At 53.0% G+C, this 20,361-nt stretch overlaps 1 protein-coding gene across 4 annotated transcripts in view; it reads right to left on the reverse strand.

The window, feature by feature from the left end:
- SLC29A3 (solute carrier family 29 member 3) overlaps nucleotides 1-20,141 on the reverse strand; it is a 47,554-nt gene extending 27,413 nt beyond the window's left edge. The window contains exons 1-2 of one of the 4 annotated variants that reach the window (XM_086382181.1): nucleotides 19,915-20,141; nucleotides 16,056-16,354 (exon numbers count right to left, since the gene is read on the reverse strand). In XM_086382181.1, the coding sequence (XP_086238307.1) occupies nucleotides 16,056-16,204 (149 nt within the window). In that variant the 5' untranslated portion in view covers nucleotides 16,205-16,354; nucleotides 19,915-20,141. Of the gene's footprint in view, nucleotides 1-16,055; nucleotides 16,355-19,462; nucleotides 19,665-19,852 lie in introns of those variants that run through there. The other 3 variants (XM_086382180.1, XM_086382182.1, XM_086382179.1) reach the window with 3 other exon arrangements.
- Nucleotides 20,142-20,361: the final 220 nt, after the last annotated feature.

Here is a 20,361-nt window from a genome sequence, read left to right on the forward strand (position 1 = left end):
GAGGAAACCCGTTTTTATCTGTGACACTCTGGCCCAGCTTGTGAACACCAGGAACGGGGAGAGATGCTCTAAAAACACAATCTAAAACTCCACCTGAGCCAGCTGGCCAGATGTGAGGCCCATTTTACGATGGGAACATTTCCTCTCCTCCGCCATGCTGAGAGGCTCCGTGCTAAGCATCTCTTCTGGAAGAATTTAATTCTGAGCTTGGAGTCCAGGTAAAGAGGTTTCTTCGGGCAGGGAGGCCCCAAAATGAGCCTGTTTATCTCTGGCAGGCTCCGGGTAAGCCTCCTCTCCCCCGAAAGCCATTAGGGCACTTTGAAATAAGTGCGGCAAATTAGTCACGAGCCGCGGCCGACTAGTTTGGGCCGGCCGCCCAGTGGCTTCCGAGAGGCAGCTTTGCGTGGCCCCCACCTCAACAGCGTGGCAGAGGCAGCTGGGCTCCTGCGGGGCGAGAAAAAGCGATTCAAGCCTGGGGGTGGCAGCTTGGGGCAGCAAAGCATTACCTGGATCACGGGGGCATGAAATTAGCAGCAGTGAGCAGGCTAGAGCCAAGAATAGCTGCCGTTGCAAACTTGCTGCCTTTGGACAGTGCAGAGCCGAGCTCTGTGTCCGGGATGTTGCTGGGGAGGCAATCCCATCCCGGCATTGGGTGGGGCTCCTTGGCAGGCCAAGAATGGAGCAGAGGGCTGGTATCCCCACGAAGATTCTGGTGGTGTTCTGTCTGTGGGTTCTAAGGCCCCTGTTTGGGGCAGTGTCCTCGGAAAGCTAAGGGGTTTGTGGCCCAAGGCCTGGATGAACAGGGAAGGCTGGCTGGGCAGGGCGGGAGGGGCAGTGACTGTTTCTAAGGTCAGACAGGTGAGGGAAACAGAAGCCCAAATCCATCTAGGTGTGATGGGGTACCAGGGACCCAAAGGCACAGCAAAGCTGGGGTCAAGACAGGTGAGGTCCGGAAAGATGACCCAGCCGCTCAGAGGAAAGAAGTCCCCATGAGACCTTGCACCCTGTTCTCACATCGGCCCTGATGCTTGGCCTGAGGTGGCCTCAAGGCTGACAGTCTCCAGGCCCAGACTCCCTGGGGTTACTATGGCTCTTGCTCTTTCACAGCTTAGAAGGCCTTCCCAGACTGCAATCTTTTTTCACAGCTCCTTTGGAATTCCTGCCAGCGGATAATAAGCAAAGTTCCTGAGGTTTTCTGGAAGGAGCCTCTCCACCCTTCCTCCCCTCTGTGTAAAGCTCTCTGGGGCAAGAAGGTACCCCTCCCCCACCAGAGCCTGCGTCTGGGAGACTCCTCAGCGAAGCCTCAGCATCCTAGTCTGCATTTTCTCTCTCCTGCACTGCTGCTCCCTCCTCCTCTTCTGCCTAACATGCCCACTCAGGTCTCCTTTGGGCTAAGAAAAAAAAACACCTCTTTGACTTCACTGTCCCCAGCTACCAGGCCCCTCCTTCCTTTCACTCCAAGCTCCCTAAAACAGCGGCCTCTGCCCTCAGTCTGAACTGCTTATCACTCCTAGATGGTTCTACAGAAAGACTCCTTCGAAGGGTCCCTTTGTAGTCCACCCACATCCAAGGCCTGTTCTCAGCCCTCGGGCTCCTGACACACATGCCACCCCTATAATGGGCTGAAAAGTGTCCCCCCGCCAAATTCACAGCAACCCAGAACCTCAGGGTTTCCTTTGTGGGTCAGCTGGTAAAGAATCCACCTACAATGCAGGAGACCTGGGTTCAATCCCTGGGTTGGGAAGATCCCCTAGAGAAAGGAAAGGCTACCCACTCCAGTATCCTGGTCTGGAGAATTCCATGGACTGTATAGTCCATGGGGCCAGTAAGACTGAGCGATTTTCACTTTCACAGAACCTCAGAGGTGACCTGATTTAGAAACAGGGTCTTATAGAAATATAATTAGTTAAGATGAGGTTATACTGGATAAGAGTGAGCCCTAAATCCAAGGACCAGCGTCCTTCCAAGAAGGAGAGGGCACCTGGAGGGCGCCCAGGGAATGCACAGGCCGAGACCAGAGTAGTGCTGCCATAGGCCAAGGAAGTTCAAGGCTGACTGGGAGTCCTGAAACCTGGAAGAGGCAAGATTCTCCCTAGAGTCTTTGTCGGGGGGAGGGGGCAGGCAGAGGGGCAGCATGGTTCTAGCCTCTAGAACCCTGAGGATGAAACTCCTGCTGTTCCACGCCGCCTGGGTCGTGAGGCAGCCACAGGAACAGGAACCCCCAACCTGGACTCGTGGGCCACCTCCCTGCCCTCCTGACCTGCTCTCTCTGCCACTGGAGGGGCCTTGTTAGTTTCCTCCCTCCTGCGCTACAGCCCTGCCCGGGAGTTCTCCGGCCACGACAGCCCCACACGTGCATCAGTTTCTGCCTCCAGAACACTTTCCACTGCCAGCCAGCCATGCTACCTGAGCCCAAGCTCCACCCTCCCCAACCAAAGACCCTCAAGGCAAGCCCCCCTCCAAAGGCCCAGGGTTCCTCCTCCTTTCTGTGTCTTCCTGTCAAGGTTTGCTTGGTTTCCCTTTCACTCTCACCCCCGCTCCATCATTTGCTGGTCCCCATATCCCCAGCAGCTGACTGGGGCTCATGCTCACTCCACCAGATCCCAGCTCCACCCATGTCTCTGCCCAGCTCCTTCTTCTGCCCACACCTCCTCACCCCCAACCCAAGCCCACCTGTCCTATGTTTATCTGCCTTGCAGGGTCCAGCAGCTGTGGACTCTTCCCCATGCAGCCTGGCCTCCTGGCCCCTCCTTGGACCTCCTCACGCACTGTTGCCTCCCTTTTGACCCTTTTTAAGCTGCAGTTTGGTTATATGATGGCACATGGGGGTGAAGAAGGATAATGGGTGGTCTCATGTAGCAGGCTGAAGAGGGGTGTTTATTTCAGATAGTACTAGGGAGCTATGGATGGAGAAGGCAATGGCACCCCACTCCAGTACTCTTGCCTGGAAAATCCCGTGGACAGAGGAGCCTGGTAGGCTGCAGTCCATGGGGTCTCGAAGAGTCGGACACGACTGAGCGACTTCACTTTCACTTTTCACTTTCATGCACTGGAGAAGGAAATGGCAACCCACTCCAGTGTTCTTGCCTGGAGAATCCCAGGGATGGGGGAGCCTGGTGGGCTGCCGTCTATGGGGTCGCACAGAGTCGGACACGACTGAAGTGACTTAGCAGCAGCAGCAGGAAGCTATGGAAGGCCTCTGAACAGCAAAACCATATGGTCAGTGCTAGGTCTAGAGGGTCACCTGGCAGGAGGTGGTGGAACGAATGGAGGGGCAGAAGCTGGTGGCAGGGGCTATGCATGTATCCACTCATTCATTCACTCAAGAAATGGTAAAAGGCAGTCAATCTTTCAGAGCCCACTCAGTTATGCAACAGGTAATGGCCGAGCACCTTCTATTTGCCCAGCATGTGCTGGAGGCTGGGGTACTCTAGTGAGGGAGGAAAAAAACATGAGTAAACAACCTTTTTAAAAGACAGGAAACTGTAACAAATGCAATGAAAAGAAAAACCAAGGAAGGGGATAAAACAGGGCCTAATGCGGGGACTTATATTGGCGAGAGTAGTGAGACGGTAACATGTGAACAGAGACCCAAGGATAAGCTCGTGAAAGGTAAGGGGATGAATGAGGTTGGTGTGTTCAAACAACTGAAAAGCCAGGGTGATTCTGGAATCCAGGGAGTGAGGGAGAGAAGAGGGGACCAAGCTGGCTGAGGCCAGAGTTTGGATGTGAGGTTCTAAACCCTTGAGAAATTGGGTACCAGCACCCACTCACCAAGCCCCCACCATGCAGAGCTATTTCAAGTGTTCTTCATGTATTTAATGCCTCAACATTGCAGACAAGGACACTGAGGCTCAGAGAGGTCAGGTACTTGTCCAAAGCCACACAGCTCAGACCCAGTCCTTTGTCCTCTTATCTGGCCTCTCTATTTTGTCTTAAAGAAACCACTTCTGCAGCCTCCATGGAGAATTGATGGCAGGGGACACCCTGGGAGCAGTGAGGCTGAGGCTGTGGAGGGAAGAACTGGAGGGATTAAGACGTTTCAGAGGTAGACTTGACAGGACTTGCTGAAAGGCTGACTGTGGGGGTAGAAGGACAGAGGCAGACAAAGGGTAACCCCTCAGTTTCAGGCTTGAGCAACTCGACTGGGCAGGGAAGGACGTCCGCTCCAGTGTATTCTGTGCAAAACTGACCCCACGGTGAGAGTCCTGAATGCGGGACCCCGGCATCTAATCCTGCGAGGGTCTTCCACCCGTGCCCTCTCCCCATGAGTCCAGCACAGACAGGCCCTCTACAAACACTTATCCATCAACTCCTCACTCTGCTCGTCTTTCTGAGCCCAGTAGTGATTCAGGGGGAATTCAGTTCAAGTTCCTGCTTTCATGGAACTGATGTTCTGGTCAAGGAGACAGTCGGCAAACACATAAGAAAATAAACAGACAATATGTCAGGCAGTGGTAAGTATTATAAAGAGAAATCAAGTCAGTTAGGCACCTCTATAACAGATCTCAGAACACTTGTAGGGGGAGAACCACAGGGAGCAGCCAGTCCTGGGGTTGGCAAGAGATTGGCCTGGGGTCAAATCTGTCCAGCTTCATTTTTTTGGGAAATACTGAAAAAGTCATGCTTGTTTGTTTATGAATTATCCACAGTGGCTTTCACTCTACAAGGGCAGAGCCAAGTAGCTGCCACAGAGATCCCGTGGCCCAAAAAGCCTAAAACATTTACCATCTGGCCCTTTGCAAAAAAAAGTTTGCCAGCCTCAATCTAGTTTCTTAAGGAAACAAGAGCCCTAAGTCACCCAGCAAATTCGACAAAGAGTCAGAAACAACCCAGCCTTCCCGAACCCCAGGTCCTTCCACCAGGCAGGGTGAGCAAGGTAAATGGCATAATCACTCCTGCCAACCTTCCACTCTGCTCCCCGCCCCCCTTCACCTTCACCTGGTCCCTGACCAGGGGCAAGCAGGCCTTGGATCTTCACCCTTTACGTGCTACCTACACACCCTCATTCCTGCCTGGAAGATCCCATGGACGGAGGAGCCTGGCAGGCTACAGTCCATGGGGTGGCAAGAGTCGGACATGACTTAGTGACTAATCCACCACCACCAAACACCCTCAGGCTAGAACCTTAGTCAGCAGGGAAATGGCTCAGAAACAGATAGGACAAAAAGTCAGAGAAACTGGAAGCCTACAAGTCCATGCATAACGTCCACGGGCTGAGAGCTGATTCGGGGCTCGGCCCCTAATGTTGCTTGGCCAGCCTGTCCTTCCTCTTCTGCTGCTTGACCATGTGGCCAGGGCGAGGAGGAAGAGGCCTTCCCAGGAAACTCCCCACCTACCCTCAGTTTCTGCAACTCCCAGAGGGCTGACGTGCACCAGCCCCCAGGGCTGACTACTGAGGGCAGGGACCAGGCCCTGTGGCATGTCTGTAATGTGGGGTGGTGTGGCAGTGCTCTAGACTCTCTGTAGAAGGAAACCCAGGAGAACCACCAGGAGGAGGGAGTCCTGAGCAGCCTAGGCTGCCATTCCTCACCCAACATGGCCTCTCCTCTACAGGGAGGCTGTTTGTTTTTGAGGCCCATGTAGGCAGAATCCATAGGCTGCTACACACCTCAGATGTGTGTACACACAAGTGCACACACAGACAGGACTCCCAAGAGGACCACCCCCCAGCCCTTGACATCACCACATGCCCCTCCCGGATCACGGCCCTGTAACAAAGACGCCCACAAAGACTACAGTCTGTTTCCGCTCTCTGGACCCTCGGGATGATCAATCACATTAAGGAGACTCAAAGCCCTTGAATTTGTCAAGGAAATCGCCTCTAGATTCTAAGGACGAGAGAGGGAAGGAATAAAACCGAAGGCAGAGGGGGAGTGATCAATAGCTTGGGAGGCCCAGGGTGCAGGGTGCCGGTATAGAGAGGGGCCCTGAGCACACAGGGAGAAGACAAAAAGAGAATTCGAGGCCATCGAAGGCATGACTGACCGCGTCTCAGGCTGGGCTTTTTCTTTCCCTCTGCAGGACACAGCAAGAGCTAAAAACAGAAGAAAAAGCCATCACAGTGTATTTATTGGGAATGGCATGCTGGCTGGGTCTGCAGTTAGAATCAGAGGGTGGACAAGGGAATAAAAAAAAAAAAAATGACTCACTTTGGTTCTAATTTTCAAAAATGGTTTAGAGCAGCCATCCATGTTTGCCCAGGCTGTTGGACAGTGCAGGGGGAGGGACCTGCCCTCTGCCTGGCAACCACTCGCCCATGCCCTGTGCAGGAAGCCTGGAGCCCCCTCCCATTCTGCCTGACCCCCAGACTGCCCCCACTGTCTCCTTTTCTGGGATGACAAGGCTCAGGCAAAATCCTGCCTTAATATGCTTTCAAAGGGTGAGGAAGGGTGTTTCACTCACTTGGCATCATTCTTCAGCATTCATTCAGCATTAAAAAATAGACTCCCAGATGGAATTGGGGCATCTTTTCCATTCAAAGAGATGTGAGTTGCACTAGGAGTGGACTGCAGGAGGGCCACGATCTATCTACATCCAGAAAGGCGCAAGCTTCTCAAGGAACAGCATGTGGCACAGAGGAGACCTGGATGCTCACTCCCCTGCCAGCTGGCTATGTCAGGAGCACCTGGCCTGCCCAGGAGAGGCAGCCAGCAGGGCGGAGCCTGAGAATCTGAGTGTCTGCTGAAGTGCCCCAGGAAATCTAAGGCAGCCTCAGGTACCCCTGGGTTATAGTCCCTACCCTTGTCTTCACAGCCCTATGGCATCAGCTCATCATTTACCGCTTCACTTTCCTTCCCTCTGAGCAAAATGCATCCTTATGGCTGACTGTGAGGTCACAGGCAAACAGGTGAGGGCTTTTCAAATAACGGGTTGCAACCCACTAATGGATATGAAATCCACTTAATAGATCAGGACCAAAATTTTACTTCATTTTCTCTTTGGCTGCCTTCTCTCCTGTTCCTGAGGATGAATCATCTGTGGGCTTGCCTGGGACCCCTCCACTGCGCTGAGCCCAGGCCTTGTCTGCTTGCGGACCTCACCCAGCTCTGCTTCCTCATGTTCCTCAGCACACATGGTCCCCTCTCCACTGGCCCACTCACAGATGCATACAAACTGCCTGCCATTTCCCCTGTATGAAAAACAAAACAAACCCAGAGAGATCCATACCCTCCTGACCACACGTCCCCCTGTAACTCCCGCTCCAAACCTCCAGAAGGAGACAGGTGCAGACTAGAACACCCAGAGGTGCTTCCCAGGTGTGCAGTCTCCCGGTCCAGCTTTTGCGCCTCCCCCACGACACTGCTCCCCCAGGCCATCATGGGCTTGTACCAAAGGTTAAATCCCAAAGCAAACTCTCCATCTTCAGCCTGGGTGGCTCATAAGCCATTTATAAAATCAGCCCTATGATCACTTGCTCCTCTTTGAAAACTACAATCAGAGATCTTCTTTTAAAAGTGTAGATGCTGCTTCATGAAATGCTGTTTCCATTACAGACACGTAGGTTCTGCCAGGTGAAATGTGCACTGGGGTCAAAAGCAGTCTGGAAACATCTGGAAACGAGGCAGGAGGTGGATGGGCCCTCCCCTCCCCCCACCCCTGCCACCGGGGTAAAGTGACAGGTGATTCATTCCCTGAGGACTGAACGCCAAGACAGGGCAGGACAATCAAGGGAGGAGGCTGGACCCTACCCAGACCACATATTTCTTATTCTTGAAATCAGGGTACCTTCCTGACCACACAGGCACAGAAAGGCTCCTTGGAGGTCTAAAGGGGAGTGATATCTACTGATGCTAAGCTACCCACAACCTTTTCGATAGAGTCCATCTTGGCTAAGAGCTGAGGGCACACACATGTGATGATCCTGAGATATACCAAATATGGACTGAAAGTGAAAGTGAAGTCGCTCAGTTGTGTCTGATTTTTTGCGACTCTTTGCATGGACAGTAGCCTGCACCAGGCTCCTCCATCCATGGGATTTTCTAGGCAAGAGTACTGGAGTGAGTTGCCATTTCCTTCTCCAGGGAATCTTCCGAACCTAGGGACTGAACCCAGGTCTCCCGCATTGTAGACAGACGCTTTGCTGTCTGAGCCACCAGAGAAGCCCAAATATGGACTGTGAACCAGGCAAACCAAGATGACTGGCCAAAGGAAAACCAGAAGAAATGCCCCATAAAATTCAAACTGCCACCAGGGTGCGACTCTGGGACTCTCTCTCTCTCTCTGAGTCTGCCCATGTGTCTATCCACATGTACTGTGTACTCTTTCTTCCTCTAATAAACACTTCACTTCCTTCACTACTTTCCAACTTTGTGGAAATTCTTTTCTGCAAAGCGGAAGGGCCCGGGCCCTTGTCACTGACCACTGGTCTAGTGGCTAGGATCTGGTGTTCTCACTGCCATGACCCAGCCTCAATCTCTACCTGGGAACCCAAGCCCTGCTTCAAGCCACTGTAGGTCAAGGCGACCTGAGATCAGAAAGGCAGCTTTGGGGCACAGGAACTAAGGGCATGGACAATAGGTTCAGATGGCCTGGCTTGAGTAACAGTTGTCACTGACTTTGTGCTTGGGAACAAATTACTTGTATTTTTCAAGCCTTGGTTTCCTTCTCTGTAAAATGGGCATAATAATACCCTGAGGGCTATAAGGACCAAGAGAGATAAAGAAAAGAAAACCTCTGGCACACAGTAGGTTGTTTAATAAATCTCATGGAATTAATAAACAAACCAGGGCTCTTAGTGCAGTGGCTGGCACAGGGCGAGAGTTTGGTAAAGGTGGTGAATATTATAAGGATTCGGCCCAGCCCGCACACTGCAGATGCCTCACAGGAGATGCTCAGTAAATACCAGACTTCCCTCCCAGCAATAATATCCTGAGCACTTTGTACATACTGCAGGTGGGTCTGCGTGCAAAAGACCCAGAAGCCATGGAGCCCGACCCCAAGCCACATGGTAAGGGAGGGCACTACTAAAACTGGAGCTGAATAAAGTCCTGTCACCCCCCTGGGCTCCTCCCAACTCCCCCGCAGTCCCATGGGACAGACAGACCCAGCTTCCTCCCAGGTACTGAGCACTTACAGAATAAATGACCCGCGGCTCTGAAACTCCAGGAGCAGGTCACAGCCCACTGGTGGGCCCTCACAGAGGCAGCAGCGCAGGAGAGGGGAGACCAGGACCACCTCCACTTCCCTGTCCCCCATTCTCATGGCTCCCCTGCTCTTGTCCGTGTCACCCCAGGTGCTAGGACATCCACCTTGGGGCCCAGTCGGCTCTACTGCTCCTCTTCCAGGAGGCTGGCAAGTGAGGAGTAAGAAAAGGGTGGCAATGAGCCCCCCAGCTCACACTAAGCGTGTGATCAGAGGAAAGGCTGAAGTCTCTTTCCCAGGCTGTCAGGCCCTGGGGGAACAGCAGAGGCACACTGAGGAATTAACGAAGCCCGAAGTGTTTAGGTCAAAGGAATACCAGAGCCCGCGTTCAGTGAGACTGAGGAGGACCCTGGAGGGCTTCTGGGCACGGGAGACTTTCTGTCCCTTCTTCTTGTAGGGAACAGACTCCAGCCTCCAAAGGGCAGATTCCTCCAAAGGGCTCATCTGGGAAGGTATAGAGATAAGGGAAAGGCAGCTAAGAAAAAATAGTGCAGCCTTGGGGCTGGGTTCTGGTTCCACCTCGTGGGATACACAATATCTCTGAGATCTTTACAGAATCAAAACCCCCAACAAACGGAATTAGCATTCTTCACTGCAGAGAAGACAGAAGACCGGAGGCAGATTAAAGGCTTGCAGGCCCCACACACACCTCCTCTTATCAGCAACCCCACCCTTGAACTATTGCTGTAACTCCTCACCAAATCCTCCCATGTAGGGACACATAGTTTTTTGGGGCAGGAGCCTGCTGTGTCTCCCTTTGCCTGGCAAAGCAATAAAGCTATTCTCTACTTCACCCAACACTCTGTCTCCAAGATTTGATTCAGCACTGGTGCATAGAAGCTGAGCTTTCAGCTCCACCATTTCTGTTTGGAAGGGTCCCAGTGAGGACCCCACTCTCTCTGAAGAAGCCCAGGCCAAGGAAAGCCATTCCTTGAACTTCCAGCAGGGAGCCTACTTTCATCCTCCCCTCCACTGCCAGCTTTGACAACCTGCACTGCAGGAAGTCCTTCCAGAGGGCTCACTTATATCTCTCATGAGGTCCCTAAGCCTGTTTGATGGATGCTCTGGTAGAGGCTGCTCCTTACCCCCACCTGGTAACCCTTCTCTTAGATCATGTGGCTGCACATTTAGCCTCACCCAGAGAGCTTTACCGGAGAATGCAATGGCACCCCACTCCAGTACTCCTGCCTGGAAAATCCCATGGACGGAGGAGCCTGGAAGGCTGCAGTCCATGGGGTCACTGAGGGTTGGACATGACTGAGCGACTTCACTTTCACTTTTCACTTTCATGCATTGGAGATGGAAATGGCAACCCACTCCAGTGTTCTTGCCTGGAGAATCCCAGGGACAGGGGAGCCTGGTGGGCTGCTGTCTATGGGGTCACACAGAGTCAGACACGACTGAAGTGACTTAGCAGCAGCAGCAGAGAGCTTTACAATACTTGTGTCCAGGCCCCTCCTTCAATGTTGCCAGAATTGGGTGGGTGGGGCAGGCGGGCAGGCTTCGAAGCTCACTGGGTGATTCTAGTGTGTAGCCAGAACCGAGGACTCCAGCGGAGATGGCGAGTCCAGAGAATGTTGCTTACCAGCACAGGTTCTTGCTAAACTCCAGACTGGTCCACAGCCCACTTCTGTCACTTGGGAGTCAGTGACCTTGGGTCACTAGCTCCAAATCTGTGAGCCTCAGCTTCTCCATGTGAAAACTGGGCACAGCACCTAACTCACCAGGTCATCCTGCAGACAAAATATTAGTAAGATGGTGGGTCCGCTGGTGGTGGGCACAGGCTGCGTGGTGGGGACTCTGTAAAACCAACAACTCATAACCAAGGCATCTGATAATCTGTCCTTCTCTAAACTAGTTCATCCTGGTTGCTATGAACCCTCCTCCTTGGACTGGGAATGTCTGCTCTTAGTTGTAAGAACAGCTCCCCAGTCATGCTATCCTGCTCCTTTGGGTGGGGCTGAAGGGTGGGGTGAGGACAAAGCTGCCATAAATGAGAAGATGCTCAAGATCCCCATCTGCTAAATCAGATCAACCTGGGTCCCTTCCCTAGGCAGGAACCCCACTTCATGTCTCTGACCACCACCTAAAACATCAGAACTCCTTTGGTGGTGACCACTGTGACCCCCAGACCTTCTGCTCCCTTGCAAAGCCCTCTTTTGGATTGGGGTCATGAGGCTTTCCTCCCCTGTCATATAATAAGTAATGCAACAAATATTTATCACGTGCAACTCTTTGCTGGGAACACAGGGACATATAGTAAGAGGCCTGTATTCACAGCGAATGGTCTGTGAAAAGGGTGCTGTCACCATGGATGACAACAGTTCCCACCTCAAAGGGGGCAGTGGGGTTAAACGAGTGAATGCAAAGTGCTGAGAGCATGGCTCCCCAGAATAAGCGGTCAAGACCAAGGGCTGTGGGGTGAGGGCCTGATGGGGAAGTGCACTGGGCGCTGGGAATGCAGATGAGGAGCCCATAGCTCAGATGGCTGACAGCAGGGGAGGTTCCCAAGAGTCAGAGATGTACCTGCCTCCTGCCCCACTCCTTAGGACTGGGCCACTGGGGCCCCCTCTGGTCAGCAGATAGATGGGACAGCTGTAGATTGCCAGGCCTGGGTTCTGGCCCTGCTGACACCAACTCAGACTGTGGGTCCCACCCATGACCTGGCCATGTCCACAGCCCCCTCATAAAGGAGCCCTGGGTGTGTGTGGGGGGGGCCATGGAAGCCTCATGACAGAGAATGACCAGGAGAAAACGTCACCACTGTCCTCTCTGGGTCAGAAAGGGGGTGTGTGGCTGACAGACGGTCCCTGGCCAAGCAGCAGTCCTACAGGCTTGCAGGAAAGGCCGAGGGGAGGGCAAGGAGGCCCCACAGGATCAGGGATGGTTTAAAAACCCCAGAGCCAAGGGAGGACTGGGGCCGGGGTGGAGGAAGTGGGGGGTTGGGGAGGGATCAGCTGACACCTTGGAAGCTGGGTCCAGAATCCAGGAGTAGAGCTAAGGCCCCTGGGCTTCCTGGGTAGAAAGGAGACCAGACCAGGGTCAGGCTCTCCCTAGAAAGAAAGACAGGGTTTGGCCAAATCCAGGTGTGGGTTGGCCCCTGTCTCCACAACAGTCCCCTTTGCACCACCCTCTGAACACGACAAATGTTGCAGTCATCTATCCTCCTAAGTTCTCCATAAAACTGTTTACAGCCCTTCGAGCTGTCTGATTAGGGGCAGGCTATTGAACCTCTTTGAGCCTTTAGCCTTTTTGTCTGGAAAAAAAAGAAAAAAACAGGGTTAACAAGAGACACTGTGTATAACACCCTTGCCAGCATGGTGGGCCTACAGTCGGGCTCAGGATATGGCAGTCGTCGTGCTTCCCCCCGCATCAGATTCTCCTGTCAATTCTTCCTTGTTTACGCTCTAATTTTTTTTGGCTCTGGGCCCACAGTCTTGTGGTGAGTTTATTCAAAGTTCTTATTCCAGAGAATGGAGACAAGGGGGCAGGTGAGCAGAAAGCTTTCTAAACCATCCTGAGGCTGCTCCAGGCAGAAGGAAATGAGCCTGAGAAGGGAGGTGACCTTGAAAGTACATAATTTGGGCAGTAGGGGCCGGAGGTGGGGGGTGGGGTGGGGTGGGGAAGCAGTCTGTGCAAAATTCCTATAGAGTCAAACCCCCCACCCAAAGGTATCCATCCCTGGGAAATACAAAGGAAAGTACAGAGAAAACACAACAGCCAGACCCACAGCTAATTGAGTTGCAGGTGGCGGCTGGAGACAGACCCATCTGACTCTTCCGGCTTCCTCCCCCAGAGTAGCCCTCGGGTGACAGCACAGACCAACCACCTCTCACAGGGAAATCAGGAAGAGAGGGGAAAAGAACTGGGGAGGTGGGTGGCAGAAATGAGGAATTAGGCAAAGAAAAATGGTCCACAAAATGCAGAAACACCCCAGCATGCTTGCTTCCCAAGCCCGGCCCATGAATCGAAGGGTGACAGGTCTCTCATCTCTGATGCCAAGAGCCAGGAGCTCCGGGCAACCGCAGGTACTACATCTGCACCTGCCAGCACTTGGAAAGAGGCAATAAAGCATAGTACCAGGGCCTGGAATGCTAAGTGCCTGCAGCTGGGAAAGGACTGCCTCGCAGCCAGAGCGGCTCACGGCACACGGCCACCGGGCAAGGGCAGGCTCCCAGAGACGGGACTGCACGTCCTCCCCACCCGGGGCAGCAGGCAGAGGGGCAGCAGGCAGACGGGGAGGCAGGACAGGTGCACACAGAACCAGCCCTGGGGGCTGCCCGAGGCCGGGTGCTGGCCCAGGCAGACGGGGATCTCCTGGATGAAGCCCAAGAGGGCTGGCTGATTTACCGAGGCTGGCAGAAAGCTGGGACGCTTGAGTCACTGGTAAATAAAAGTGGATCATAAAGCACCCTGGCTAAGCCAGCCGTCTGGAAATACACCAGGGCCACATGCAGCTCAGAGTGTGGGCCCCATCGCTCGAATGATAGTAATAATAATGTTTATACAGCACTCACAGCAGTGGTACCAGACTCTGTTCTAAGTGCTGTGTGTGCATGTTAATTTACTTAATCCTCATAACAACCCTAAGAAGCTGGTGGGGGTATAATTCTGTTACATACTGCAAGATGAGCACTGAGAGGCCAGGGAGCTAAGAACAGAGGTAGGGTTTGAACCCACACAGTCTGTTTCTAGAGGCCCTGCCCTAGCTCCACGGTGCCTGCCAGTCACCAGGGTGGCATGTTAGCAACTCCTGACTCAGCCAGCCCGGGGGCTCGAGACTGCATCACTAACACGCTCCCAGTGAAGCCTGGTTCCGAGGCCACACCTAGAGTAGGACGCTCTAAATTACTAATTACATTCCTGTGACAGCCCTTCAGCGGCGAAATGAGTTTATACTGGCTGTTCTGGTCCCTAGAGGCATCTATGAATTCCTCAGTTAACAGAGAGAGGCATCGCAGGGTGTCAGAATCTAGGGGTTGGGGCTGGAGGAGGAGACGTGAAGTCTTAAAATTCCCATGTCTACTTCATCTAGGCCTGATTCAATCAGAATGTCAGGGGAGGAGCCCAGATTGGAATTTTTGAAAAAGCTCCCTGGGTGACCATGTAACTGGAAGAGCCCTTCCAGTCAGACATGAGGGAAGCCTCAGTTAATGTTAGACTCATCGAAAGTTCCACGGGGCTAGGTCAGGGATCTCAAAGGTATTTTCAGAAGAGGGTTGGTGAGCCAACTCCCAGGCCAGTTGAGGGGTATGGCTGGGTCAGCTAGGGTATCCTGTTCCTGTTCCCTGCGGCAGCCCTAGGGGCAACAGATGGCAGCTGGCAACCCCCAGTCTGGCTTGCCTTCAGAGACACCCTGCTTCCCCATCCACGAGCTTTCAAGAGAGAACAGACACTGCTCTGGATCAGTTGTGGAAACTGAGGCTCTTTCAACTATACTTCAGTAAAATAAAATTTAAAAAGAATTCTCAAATGCTCTGGCTATTTCCCAAGTAAGGTTACTGACAATTTTTATACTAAACCAAAGTATAATAAAACATTGATTTATGAGAAAAAAAAAACCTATCCTTGACAGCTCCTGTTAGTAATTTGCCATCCACTGACCTCTCAGTTCGCTCCCTCGCCATAAATCCCCTTGTCCTTGCAGTAGGTGAGCCCAGTCTCTCTCCCTTACTGCAACAGTCTTGAGTAAAGGCTTCCTTACCGCTTTAACAAGTGGCAGAATTATTTTTTCTTTAACACTCTCCCTGCTTGAGGGAAAAGTCACCCCACAAAGTGAGCAGCCCTGGGTGGTAAGGGGAGACCTGACGCCACTGCCAACCAGACAGAGACTCCTCACCTTGACATTCAAGTCCCGGGCAATGACTTCAAGGCCGAGGCAATAAAATCAAGCCTTATTTGTCTCTTACGTGTGCGGGTGCCCCACATTCAGGAAAACTAGATGGTTCACTGTTCCTCATAGACATCTGAACTTTCCTCCCATCCTACCATAGCTCAGACTTTGCCTTCCACCTGGAATGTCTGTCTCCTCCCCATTCTTCTAAGTTGCAGAGATCTCTCCCTTTATGACAAGACTACTTATCCCCATTCTTCGATTCCCCTGTCTTCCACAACTATACAAACTCATCTGAGCTGGGTACATGGTTCTCTGGGATAAAGACTATGCTTAAAGACTATATTTCCTAGCCTCCTTCGAGGTGCATGTGGTCATATGACTGCATTACAGCCAATACAATATGAGCAGAAACCATGTGCTTAATTCCCAGAGTGCTTATGTTCTTATGCCTCTCCTCCTCTTCCTATGTGATGTAATGGCAAGAACTCCTAGTTCTTGGACTATGAAGTGATCTTGAACATGGAAGCTACAGATGGTGGAGCAGCTAGGTTCCTGACAACATGGAATATCATGCCAGCATTGGGCTGGCCCCTCTAGACTTGCACATGAGAGAAAAATGACCTTCCTTCCATCTTGTAGTAGCCACTGCTCTTTTGGAATTTTCTGCAACTCATAGCTGAACTTGATGCTATTAGAGTCACCCTTTCAAACCCATGGAGGCATAGACTCAGGATTTTGGGGTTAATTACTATACCACACTACACAGACCCATCATTTGCATCTCCTCCCCAAGTTAAATACTAAGCAATGTGAAGGCTGGGACTGTGTCTTATCCAATTCCATATTATCCTGCCATGTGAAACAAAAGGCCTCATACGTAACACAGAGCATGTCTTAGGGCTGAAATGAATTCCATCTACGTACAACACTCCACACAGCCTCCCAACTTGCATCCATACTCGCAACATGCGACAAGCCTTCCTGGAAGGGTGGACCCAAGTGAACTCACCCTTTGTCCCTTCCAGGAAGCTTGTTCCCCACTGACCCCCAACCCCCTGGGAGAAGCTCGCCTTACCAGGATGTCCGAGTCCTTAGGCTCCTCCCCAGAGGCTGGGCTGGAGCAGTTGCTGAGTTTGAATATCCAGTACTCCTGGGCCGTGACAAAGAAGTTCCATGGCAGCAGGCCGCCAATGCCCAAGCTGAAGAAGATGATGTAGGTACCATTGAAGCGGTCCTCAGGCCTCTGCAAGCTGGGTGGCGGGCGGTCCAGCAGCTTCTCAAGCAGTGCTTCTTGGTCAGCTCGGAGGGAGCTGCTTGCAGTTCTGTAGGTGGAATTGGAGGTATGACGAAAGTCGTCTTCTGAGATGATGGCCACTGTTGGAGTGGAGAGATAGGGCAGGTGATCAGAAGCTGAGGCCAGGTACAGCTGGAGACTCACCCATCTTACAGAGCTGATTCTGCCCCTACCTGGGGATCTGTGGAGTCACCAAAGTGTGATTAGAGAGCTTCAGGTTTAATTATTAGGGGCAAAGACAAGATGTCAGAATAGTAAGTGACCTCAGGATGCCCCCAAACTATACAGAGGCCACATGGTGGCAGGTTGGTTGGGAGTAAGGCAATGCAGCATAGTGGAGCCCGTAGCAGTCAGTCCAGGGGCGCAAACCTGGTCTCAAGGCATTCAAATTTCTAAGCAGCCATAACAAAAAGAATTAGGCCCCTCGATGAGCCAAGAATGCTCTCTAAACTCTTTTCAACTTTATGGGAGAAAATTAAGGACGAGGAAAGTGTGTAGAATATGGTACTATCTGTACATAAGAAGCACAGATCAGGCAGGCGGGGAGGGGAAGATGTAAGTATACCCTCTGGAAGGATACACAAGAAATTTCAAACAGTGGTTGCCTCTGAGGAGCGAGGCTGGGGACTTCACTGCATGTTGTTTTGTGCCTCTTGAATTCTGAACTTTGTGAGTGTATTATCTGTTCAAAACTAAAAATTATAAATAAAAATAAAGGCATTCAAATAACATTAAAAAAATAAACCTCATAGTGTCTAGAGCTGCCCCCAGAAGCTGGTTTGAAATAGGCCACTCCCTCATGTCATTGTGGGAAAACTGAGGTCCGAAGAACAGGTCACAGACCAGGCAAAGGGCCAAGCCTGGGTTTGCAGCTCCTGCCTGGGCCCCCACCTCTGTTCATTACATCCCACCACAAGAGAGCAACTCCCCATCTGCAGCAGCAGCTAAAACAAACTAAAGATTCTGGGTTGCCAGTAACGATTGTGTACACGGCCTCGGGCAAGTCACCAAGTTCTGAGCCTCACTTTCCCCATCTGCAAACCCGGGGAAGCCTTTTTACAATGGTTATTGTAAATTGCAACTGGCTGGCAATGCTGATAAATGTCAGCATCTTCCCTGCCATCCTGGGCTTGTCAGCTGGCTGGCTGGCTGTGGAGTTTGGCTGCAAGGTAGCATGCCTACTTCTATGCTCTATACAGCACCTAGGCTGTGGCAGCAGCTTGATAAATGGGAAATATTTCCATAAAACTGAGGATGGGACGCTCTGTAGTCCCTTCTGCAATAAATAAATCAGTGCATCTAGGCTCGCATAGGAGGCTGAGCCTTAACTCAGCATTAAGCCAGACCAGGAGAAATGCGAACACTGTTACACAGGTACAGTATAGGGCCTTATCTGCTATTTCAGGAGAGCCTCACAATATTTCTCAGAATTAGGCAGGACAGGAATTACCGCTTCCTTTTTATCAGATGCAAAGAACAAGGATGTAAAGTTGCTTGATTTGTCCCGCATTCAAACACTGAGAATTCCCAATAGTTAAATCCAGCACTGGGGCATGTCCAGGTCTGCACCTGGCACTTGAGGCTGACAACAGCCCAATATGGTAGGTGCTACTCTAAGACCCATTTCACAGGTGAAGAGTGAGGCTCAGAGAGGCTGAGTAATTTGCCCAAAGTCATGCAGCTAACAAATGGGAAAAGTGAGGTTACTCAGCCAGTCAGTCTGAGGGCCATGTGGATTCCTTGGCCTCCCTGGGAGGAAGGTGGTTGGCAATGTGCATCCTTGTCTACTGGCTCCAAGTACAGACCTTCTGGAAGAATTCCTGGTCAGTGAGCTGTGAACAGAGGCGAAGGCAGCACTGCAGGGCACCTTTATCAATATCTGCTGAATGAATGGATTCTGAACAGCCAGGATATGTACCCCTACTGGGGCAGCACGTACCCTGCAGCAGGCAGGCAGGAGGCAGCCGGAAGCCCAGAGCATCTGTGTCAGCAAGTCTATTTTAAACTCCCTTGGTTGAGCAGAGCCTTTTCCCAGCTTGGATTCACAGGGAGCTCAGCACTAACAAACTAACCAGTGTGGCCATGCACGCACATGTGTGCACACACACATAGAGCTTCTATATTAGTGTTTAAAAATGTAAAAATTATGACCCATGTAGGACAACAGACAATGGGCAAGTGGTTCTTTCCAGATGCTCCAACTCCAGGGGTAGCTGCCGGGGCTAAAGTTCAGTCACTCAGGCCACACTCGGCTGGAGTCCATTCTCAGCTCCAGGGGCCTATTTGTTCAGGACCGTTCGGCCTTGACCAAGCTTCTGAAAGAGCCAGGAATTTTCTCTCACTCAGGTCACAGGCTGGGGCACTGGAGTGAGCAAAGTCTTATTACTCTTTATGAAAGCTAGCTGCTGGCTTTGGATTAAAAAAGAAGAAAGGCAAGGAAGAGTCCTGCCATCCCCGGGGAGGGGCTGGCGATGCCCTGGGGTGTGTTTTCTCAGTCACCTGTAGGAATCAGCAAGGCTCAGTCCTGCTCCTGTCCTGGTTGACTTGGGGCAAGGGGTAGACCCTGCTCAACGCAGCAGAAACTCGTGGTGCCTGGGGCCACTGCAGACCATCTTCCAGGTCTGGGCGATGGTTCCCAGGAAGTTTTTGACTGACCCTTAAGTCAATCTTGCCTTTGTGCCTCTATTTCCTCACCTGTGAAATGGGGGCAAAGGGCTGGGGAGGCTACCCTATGGGAAAACACTGTGGGAAGCACAGGGCGGGAACACCCCCAGTCTCAGGCGCCCCAATTTGGGCTCTCAGCCACCTTCTGGATACTTTGGGCTAACTTGTCCATACCCAGGCCCCCCACATCCAAACGGTGTTGTCCGATCTCAGGAAATTCATGAGGGGGCGGGAAGAGAATCTGGAGAAGAACGCAGACCGAGGAGGAGGGAACGTGAGAGGAAAGTGAGAGGAGAGAGCAAGGGAGGAAGAGAATGGACGCCGGGGAGGGGGGGTCACAGCGAGAGGCGTCGCGCCGAGCCGGAGGCCGGGTCCGGGTTTTGAGGCCCCAGTGGAGCGCCCCCAGGAGGGCCGCGGGGTTGGGGAGGGAGTAGGCCGCCCCCAGCGGGAGCCCGGGGAGCGACCAGGAGCCTGAAGAGCTGGGCGGGGGCCAGGCCCGCGCCCGACCGCCGGCCCGCACTTACTGTCGCCGTCGCTCGCCGCCACCGCCGCTGCCTCCCCGGCTGCCGCGGCCACTGAGACTCCGGGCTCGGCCGGCCCTGAGGCCGGGCTCCGCCTCCAGGCCCCGCCCCCTGCCCCACCCCCTCCGGCGCTTCCGGGTTTGCAAACGGGTCTCCTTTCGCGGGCGGCAGGCTGTGGACACGCGCCCATTTCACAGGTGAAGGGAGTGAGGCGCCGGCCGCCAGGCGCACCGCCCAGGCTAGCGCGCGAGTGCGCAGTGAGTCGGCTCTCGGTGCTGCCGCCGCTGCTTCCCCACCGTGGAGCCCGAGCACCCCGTCAGCTCCCAGAACCCTGCGCCCCAGGACCCGGAAGAGCTCTCCACCCGCTCCCCGCAAGCAACTGCGGAGTCTCACCTGCACCTCCCTGATCCCCTACTGTTCCCCGCACCCGCGGGGACCCTCCCGGGAGCCAGCACCTTCCAGAAGCTCACTAGTCGAGGCAGAGGAGTAGCTAGTCCTCAGGACCACTCCGACCCCATCAGGCCCTTCCACCGGCCGCCAGAACTTCCTGTCTAAATTACCGCCCCAGGCAGTCACCATCTCTCTACTTAGACCTGACGTCCGCGCTCATTATTGTCGCATGCCCGGAGGGGCCGGAGTTGCCCTGTGCCCCTCTCACGGACCTGAGAAAGCTGGGCTTGTGGGAAACCCCGACGGAAGTGTGATGTAACGCTGCTGTGCTGCTGCTGCTGCTGCTAAGTCGCTTCAGTCGTGTCCGACTCTTGGCGACCCCATGGACTGCAGCCTACCAGGCTCCTCTGTCCGTGGGATTTTCCAGGCAAGAGTACTGGAGTGGGGTGCCATTGCCTAGGTCTGTCTGATTCTAAAACTGTTGAGTCCCCTGACCCCACAGCGGTGGGTCA

The sequence above is a fragment of the Bos grunniens genome, chromosome 28 (assembly GCF_055505025.1).
Source record: "Bos grunniens cultivar Pamir isolate PY7600 chromosome 28, Bosgru_T2T1.0, whole genome shotgun sequence".
Lineage (NCBI taxonomy): Eukaryota > Metazoa > Chordata > Mammalia > Artiodactyla > Bovidae > Bos > Bos grunniens.